This window comes from Crotalus tigris, unplaced genomic scaffold, assembly GCF_016545835.1.
Source record: "Crotalus tigris isolate CLP2741 ecotype Arizona unplaced genomic scaffold, ASM1654583v1 scf7180000018099.18776, whole genome shotgun sequence".
In the NCBI taxonomy this organism is placed as follows: Eukaryota; Metazoa; Chordata; class Lepidosauria; order Squamata; family Viperidae; genus Crotalus; species Crotalus tigris.
The window spans coordinates 9,118-17,587 of NW_024096822.1; the positions used below are offsets into that span (position 1 = coordinate 9,118).

Here is an 8,470-nt window from a genome sequence, read left to right on the forward strand (position 1 = left end):
GTGCCAGCGGGAATGAAGGGGAGACGCTTTCAAGATTCTGCTGCTGTCATTTAGACCAATAAAGGCTCGCTTGCCTGGCAGGAGGGACCCCCCTCCCCCTTCCAAGGTGGAAAGCTTTCGGGAGAGACCCTCCATTCTGACCCACCCCTTGAGTAGATTTGCCTTGTTTCCTGTCCAGCTCCCGCTCCGCTTTGTGAGTGTGTTGCTGCAAGAACCTGGTGAGGCAGGAGAGGACCAACCAGACCATTCTCGCTCAAATCCCCCCTTCAAAACACACAGCCTCTTTCCAAAGCGAGGAGGAGATTTAATAAAAAGGTTTTCATAAGAAGAACAGACAGGAAGGCGACATAGAAGAGTACAGGGACAGCTTTGCGGGAAATATGTGACAGCCGTATAAGGAAAACGTGAATTCACCCCGGGAAAACAGGAACGGGTGAGAAAGAAGCTCAAGGCTGCCCTGCCTTGATGCTCTTTGGTGCCAGCGGGAGCGAAGGGGAGGCAGTTTCAGGATTCTGTTGGTATTCTCTATATCGAATCGAGCCAAGCTTTAACATTTCTTGTGATGGCGGTTTCCTGGTCTCGTCTACCTTGAAGGACTGATGAGTGGGAAGTCCCAAAGGGAGTGTAGTTCCAGAGGGACATGGGTTCAGGATGGCAGAGATATAGGCTGTGGGGCCGATTGAGGGCAGGAACTTCCCAGGCCCTGTCATCTGAAGGGAGAAACTGGGTTCTCGGCAGAAGGAATCGGCTCAGGGTGACTCCGCCACGAATCTCTGACTCGGCGTCTTGGGCTGGGTTAGAACTCTGAGCAGAAGGGGGGAAACACAGGGCAGAGTGGCCCCCTTGGAGCAGAGGATCAAGTAGAGAGACTTTCCATTGTCCATTAGAGCAGAGGTCCCCGATCTTTTGGGCACCAGGGACCGGTTATGCGGAGACAGATTTTTCCGCGGACCAGAGAGTATGTGGTTTTGTGTGCTGCCTGCAACCTGCGGATGGAGCTTTGCTTGTTTTTTGTGGAAAGGTTGCTGGCATGCTGCGGACTGGGGGTTGGGGACCTCTACATTAGAGAAGAGAACACCAAGAGAAGCCATATATCTCTTTGATGTCGTTTATGTCTGCCTTCGGCGGGTCTTCCGGTGTCCGTTAGAGAATAGAACACCAGACGTGTTTCACCTTATATTTCTCTTCGTCTTTCTTCATCATGGCCTCCGTGTAATAATTTGCCCCTTTGTTCTTCTCCACCAGCTCATCAATCATGGTCATCAATTCGGCCAGCTGTTCCTCCCGCTCTTCACCTTTGGCCTTGTTGTTGAAAGCCAGGTAGCGGTTCCCGCACTGGGCCAGCTGTTCCCGAAGTGAGGCGTCTCCCTTGGAGAGAAATTCCTCCAGGGTTTGCCCTTCTAGGTCATCTTTCCGGGTGAACAAGGTGATCATGTAATTCTTGGCGTTCAAGCTGAAGATCTCCTTGATCAGCCCAGCCACGTCTTTCTCCTCCTGGGAGAAACGGCCTGGACGCATCACCTGCAGAATGATGTGCGGGCCCGGGACGCACATGCTCACGCACTTCTTCACTTCGGCAGCCGTTACCTGCTTGGGGACCTCGGTGTCGAAAAAGCCTGGCGTATCGACCATCACAATCTTCCGGCCTTTCGACCACGTCTCCTCTTTCTGGCACGTCTGCGTTATCGACTTAGAGGACATCCCAAAGTCAAAGATGTCGGCTCCTAGGATGGTGTTTCCCGTTGCGCTTTTCCCGTTGCCGGTTTTGCCCACCAGGACAATCCTCCGTTCGGGCCCTGCAACGCAAAGGGGTGAGGAGACACAAAAGGGGAGCTGGTCATCAGCGTACAGCCATCATCCCTGTGCTGGACCAGCCAGTTAGCTGGGAACTGTATGTTAGAATGTTTGGCATTTAAAGGGTTAAGCGCTGTCTCCTTAAGAGATGGCTTATGGGTAATGTAGTTTAGCTGTTCAGTGACTCCTATAATTACCCAGTTAAGTGGGAGGAGTTTCAAAGTTATGGCAGGACACCCTGTTACGTGTCTGGGTAAAGGCATGCCTTTGTGTAAAACCAGCAGGGGATGCATGGAGGGATAGCATCTACAACCACGCTAAAGCCGATATGAAGGAATTACTGTTTTTGCTTTCGTAAAATGGACAAGTGTGCACATCCGGACGCATCTTGAGAAAGTACGTTCTGCTAAGAATTCCTTGGAATAAATATTTCTTTTACGACCATTTTGTCGTTGAGTTTATGCCGTCTGGACCCGAACTACAAAGCATCTTAGTTTGGGTTCCGGAACAATCACAGCCTGTCCCTCCACCCAGGACAATGAGACCCCTCCCTCTACTGTACCCCCCGGGGGAGAGGCAAAACCTTACCTTTGATGCTTCCAGCCATTTCCAGAAGATTCCTGCAGGAGAAATGTCACGGTTTCTGCAGGAAAAGAGAAACGGGCTCAGCCAAAGGAGAGACGGGTCTTGCTCAGATGTTGACGGGAACTTTCTCCCCCGCCCCCGGAAGATACAGGCAGGAATTGGAGGGGGGGTTAAAAGAGACCCCCCCCATTGACACTGAGGCAGAGTCGTCCTGATCCCTCTCTGCCCCACCCACTTTGTGGCTTCGGAAAAAGGTGGGCATTGATCCCCAAAGCGGATGCTTCAGCCGATCCCGCTGCAGTTCCAGCCCTCCTCAACCAATCGATCAGAATAAAGCTGGAAGGGACCTCGGAGGTCTTCTAGTCCAACCCCCTGCTCAAGCTGCAGACCTTTGCAGAATCATCGAAGGACAGCGTCAGATGGGACCTCAGAGGTCATCCAGTCCAACCCTCTGCTCAAGCAGGAGACCCTGACAGAAACACAGAGTTGGAAAGGACCTCGGAGGTCATCCAGTCCAACCCCCTGCTCAAGCAGGAGACCCTTACAGAATTACAGAAGGATAGAGCTGGAAGGGACCTCGGAGGTTATCCAGTCCAACCCCCTGCTCAAGCAGGAGACCCTGACAGAAACACAGAGTTGGAAGGGACCTCGGAGGTCATCCAGTCCAACCCCCTGCTCAAGCAGGAGACCCTTACAGAATCACAGAAGGACAGAGCTGGAAGGGACCTCGGAGGTCATCCAGTCCAACCCCCTGCTCAAGCAGGAGACCCTACACCATTTCTGATGGACCGGTGATTGAAGCCCCCACGACGTCGGTAAGGCAACCTTGACCGACTTGTCCCCACGGTCAGAACAATCTCTCCTTATTTCTAGGTCTAGTCTAGAATCTCTCCTTGATCAGTTTCCATCCGTTATTCCTGGTCTGGCCTTCCGGAGCTTTGGAAAAGAGGTGGGACTCCCCCCTCCTCTCTGTGAGACCCCCTCAAATATTGGAAGACGGCTATCATGTCCCCCCCCCTCCGGGTCCTTCTCTTCTCTTCCCAAAACTGGCCATTCCCAATTCCTGCATCCGTCCGTCCGTCCTTCGTGTGTTTTAGCCTCCAGCCCCCTCATCATCTTGGTTGCTCTTCTTTGCGCTTTTTCCCTAGAGTCTCAACGTCTTTTTTTTTGTTTTTGTAGCGGGGGAGACCCAAACTGGTTGCAGGTACTTACTCTCCTATCAGGTGGACATGCCCTAAAGCTGAAAAGATTCTGGTCCAAAACAGAGGTAAGGTTAGAGAAAACAATTCAAAAGCACATAGATTTTAAGCCAGAATTGTTTTTTTGTTCAGCATAGTAGTAGGAAACGGTGAGAAAGGACGCACAGACTTCATTTTACACGTATTGTCCGCAGCAACAGTAGCATTCGTTCGATATTGCGGGGGAAAAAGATGAAAATCTACCCACGGCGGAAGAATTAATCAAGTAAATCTTAAGACAGTGCAGAAATGAACAGGTCGACATGGCAGAGGAAAGAGAAAGAAGACGCAGTGTCCTTCAGAACAGGGGAGAAATTTTATCACTGGCTAGAAAAAACGAGAAGAGAAGATTGAAGAAGGAAATTATTAACGAACACATTGATTAGGAAAATATAGAAGCTAATCATTACGGATTTTTTTAAAAAAACACGTGAATCCAGACAATATGCTGTTTGTGAAATACTAAAGAATGTTATCTTATAAAAATTAATTATACACACACACACACACACACACACACACAAAACTGGTTGCCGTATTCTAGGTGTGGCCTTGCTAAAGCTTTGTAAAGTGGTGCTAGTCCCTCATGCCATCTTGGCTGAATCCCCCTCTTAAAGCAAGTCAGCATTGCTAAGGCTTCTTTTGGCTGGCTCCCATTGAATTGATTGTCTGTTAAGACTCCGAGATTCCCCATCCCAGTTACTGCTATAAAACCTGATTTCACCCAGTCGGGGGCTGGACTAGAAGACCTCCAAAGTCCCTTCCAGCTTCTATTCTGTTCTGTTTTATTCTAATTTCTTCTTCTATTCTATTCCATTTTCTATTCTATTCTATTCTGTTCTATTCTATTCTATTAATTCTCTATTTTATTATATTCCTTTTCTATATTCTATTCTATTCTATTCATTCTCTATTTTATTATATTCCTTTTCTATATTCTATTCTATTCTATTCTATTCTATTCTATTCTATTCTATTCATTCTCTATTTTATTATATTCCTTTTCTATATTCTATTATATTCTATTCTTAATTCCTCTATTCTATTCTATTCTATTCTATTCTATTCTATTCTATTCTATTCTATTCTATTCTATTCTATTCTATTCTTCATTCTTCTATTCTATTCTAATTCTGTTCTATTCTATTCTATTAATACTCTATTCTATTCTATTCTATTCCTATTCTATATTCTTTTCTATTCCTATTCTATATTCTATTCTGTTCCGTTCTGTTCTATTCAAATTTCTTATTCTATTCTATTCTTATTCTTATTCTATTCTATTCTTCCATTCTATTCTATTCTAATTCTATTCTATTCTATTCTATTCTATTCTATTCTATTCTATTCTATTCTATTCTATTCTATTCCAATTTCTTATTCTGTTCTATTCTTATTCTATCCTCTATCCCTTTGGGGTTTTTTTCTTGCCTAAGTGGAAGACTTGCCTTTTCATTGGAGTCCCCCACCCCACACACCCCCGACCGCCAGCCGTCTCTCCCGGCGTTGGCCCATCAGCCAACCGGGTCTCAGGGCTGACCCAGCCCCCCTCCTCGGGAGGAGAAGCGGCCGCGGGAAGCGAGAAAGAGGCGGCGCTCCGGAGCAGCTGAGCTGGGGTGGGGTGGGGGTGGGGGGGGGAGGAGGAAGAGAGGCAGTAACCATAGCGTAACAGAGTCGGAAGGGGCCTCGGAGGTCTTGTAGTCCCCCCCCCGCAGCTCAAGCAAATCCGAATAGAGCTGGGAGGGGCCTGGGTTCGACGACTAGAAGACCTCCGAGCCCCCCCCCTTCCCGACTCTGTGATTCTGTCGGGGCCTCCTGCCCGAGCAGGGGGGGGTCGGACTAGATGACCTCCGAGGTCCCTTCCGACCCTGTCCTCCTGTGATTCTGTCGGGATCTCCTGCTGGAGCCGGGGGTCGGACTAGAGGACCTCCGAGGTCCCCTTCCAACTCAATCAGTCTATGATTCTGTCGGGGTCTGCTGCTCGAGCAGGGGGTCGGACTAGATGACCTCCGAGGTCCCTTCCGACTCTGTCCTGTGATTCTGTCGGGGTCTGCTGCTCGAGCAGGGGGGTCAGACTAGAGGACCTCCGAGGTACCCTTCCAACTCCGTCAGTCTATCATTCTGTCGGGAGTCTGTTGCTCGAGCAGGGGGGTCGGACTAGAGGACCTCCGAGGTCCCTTCCGACTCTGTCCTTCTGTGATTCTGTCGGGGTCTGCTGCTCGAGCAGGGGGTCAGACTAGAGGACCTCCGAGGTCCCCTTCCAACTCTGTCAGTCTATGATTCTGTCGGGGTCTGCTGCTCGAGCAGGGGGGGGTCGGACTACATGATCTCCGAGCTCCCCTTCCAACTCCGTCAGTCTATGATTCTGTCGGGGGTCCCCTGCTCGAGCAGGGGGGTCCGACTAGAGGACCTCCGAGGTCCCTTCCGACCCTGTCCTCCTGTGATTCTGTCGGGGTCTGCTGCTCGAGCAGGGGGGTCGGTCTAGAGGACCTCCGAAGCCCCACTCTCGGGATTCTACGTCTCTCCTGCCGGACCCCAAGCCCTAAGGCTTCCCTGAAACGGAGCCCCCTCCCCACATTTCATCCTCGGAGGGGTCGAGGAGACCCTCCCCCCTCCCACCCCGACCCTCCTCCTGCCTGCGGGAGGGTGGGGGAATGGCTGGCGCCCCCTCCCCGTTTTCTCTAGCCCCGGAGACGAGGGGAGGGGGCGCGGCTGGGGGGGGAGGAAGGGGAGGGACACCAACCTGAGACCCCCCCTCCGGGAGGCAGCTGATGGGTGGGTGGGTGGGTGGCTGGGATTCGCCGCCTCCGCTTCTCCTGGCTCCGCCGAGGGGCTGCGACTCGATTCTGCTCCTCCGCGGAAGAGCCGGGCCAAAAAAAAGTCCTCTCCCGCTGGGCGGGCGGGCGGGGCGCTCCGGATGGGCGGAGTCTCCTTGTTCCCCCCCCGCCCCCCCTTCTTTTTGTCCCCTCCTTACATGTGTCTGATGGAGAGGGCCAGGAGTGAGTCCCCCTCCCCAGGTAGAATAGAATGGAATAGAAAATATGGAATGGAATGGAATACAATAGAATAGAAGAGAAGAGAATAAAATATAGAATTAATAGAATAGAAATAACATTTTAGAATAGAATAGAATAGAATAGAATAGAATAGAATAGAACGGAACGGAACGGAACAGAACAGAACAGAACAGAACAGAACAGAATAGAATAGAATAGAATAGAATAGAGGAATGATGAATAGAATAGAATAGAATAGAATAGAATAGAATAGAATGGAATGGAATGGAATGGAATGGAATAGAATAGAATAGAATAGAATAAGAATAGAATAGAATAGAAAATATGGAATAGAATAGAATAGAACAGAACAGAATAGAATAGAATAGAATATAGAATATAATATAGAATAGAATGGAATAGAATAGAATAGAATAGAATAGAATAGAATAGAATAGAATATAGAACAGAATATAGAATAGAATGGAATGGAATGGAATAGAATAGAATATAGAATAAAGAATAGAATAGAATGGAATGGAATGGAATAGAATAGAATGGAATAGAATGGAATAGAATAGAATATAGAATATAGAATAAAGAATAGAATAGAATAGAATAGAATAGAATAGAATAGAATAGAATAGAATAGAATAGAATAGAATAGAATAGAATAGAATAGAATAGAATAGATTTGTATCAAGATAGATTCCAAACTGTTCGGTAACTCCTCCCTTCCTTCTAGAGCTGATGGTGTTCCCTAGTTTGGTCATGAAACATCTGCAAGGAAACCCCCAAGCTCCGCCTGTCGTATGTTGCTCAGTTTCACTTTCGTGGCTTCTCAAAGATGAAACCTCGTGATTTCTCCGAAGTCGATTGGCGTGTGGCCAACAGAACAGGGCGGGGTCCCAGGGCCCGGGTCACAGTCCAGCCTTTCTTTTGTTTTTCACAATCTTTGCCCACCTTCGCCTGGCGTGACCGTTTTGTGCAAAGGATCCCCTCCCTGCTTTCTCGCTTATCTCCCTCGGCTGTCCACTGCGCCCCAGAGTTCCTTCCGCTGGGGTGGGGGCCGCTTTAGAGGCCCTGGTCTGCCCCCCCCCCATCCAGCACCAGGGAAGAGGGCCAGGGTGGCTGGTTGTGAGTGTGACATGTCATCGTTTCTATCCCGCCAACCCTGGCTGTGGGGACGAATAGAATAGAATAGAATAGAATGGAATGGAATAGAATAGAATAGAATAGAATAGAATAGAATAGAATAGAATAGAATAGAATAGAATAGAATAGAATAGAATAGAGAATAGAATGGAATGGAATAGAATAGAATAGAATGGAATGGAATAGAATAGAATAGAATAGAATAGAATAGAATAGAATAGAATAGAGAATTAAGCAATAGAATAGAATAGAATAGAATAGATAGAATAGAGAATTAAGCAATAGAATAGAATAGAATAGAGAATTAAGCAATAGAATAGAATAGAATAGAATAGAATAGATAGAATAGAGAATTAAGCAATAGAATAGAATAGAATAGAGAATTAAGCAATAGAATAGAATAGAATAGAATAGAATAGAATAGAATAGAATAGAGAATTAAGCAATAGAATAGAATAGAATAGAATAGAATAGAATAGAATAGAATAGATAGAATAGAATAGAAAATATGGAATGGAATGGAATAGAATAGAATAAGGAATAGATAGAAATAGACTGAATTAGAATAGATAGAATTACAGAATAGAATAGAATCGAATAGAATAGAATAGAATAGAATAGAATAGAATAGAATAGAATAGAATGTGGAATGGAATAAGAATAGAACAGAACACAGAATAGAATAGAATAGAATAGAATAGA

The 8,470-nt window shown here is 47.1% G+C and overlaps 1 protein-coding gene across 2 annotated transcripts; it reads right to left on the reverse strand.

Moving 5' to 3' along the window:
* Positions 1 to 283: 283 nt before the first annotated feature.
* On the reverse strand, positions 284 to 6,462 carry LOC120309956 (GTPase IMAP family member 7-like). 2 transcript variants are annotated; one of them, XM_039347723.1, is made up of 3 exons: positions 6,361 to 6,462; positions 2,383 to 2,437; positions 284 to 1,796 (listed from the first exon to the last, which is right to left on the reverse strand). In XM_039347723.1, exons 2-3 carry the CDS (start codon positions 2,399 to 2,401, stop codon positions 1,144 to 1,146), a joined length of 672 nt encoding a protein of 223 aa, XP_039203657.1. In that variant the 5' UTR covers positions 2,402 to 2,437; positions 6,361 to 6,462; the 3' UTR covers positions 284 to 1,143. The 2 variants fall into 2 exon arrangements, with proteins under 2 accessions (XP_039203657.1, XP_039203658.1); XM_039347724.1 differs by lacking the exon at positions 6,361 to 6,462 and adding an exon at positions 3,592 to 3,989.
* Between the last annotated feature and the right edge of the window lie 2,008 nt (positions 6,463 to 8,470).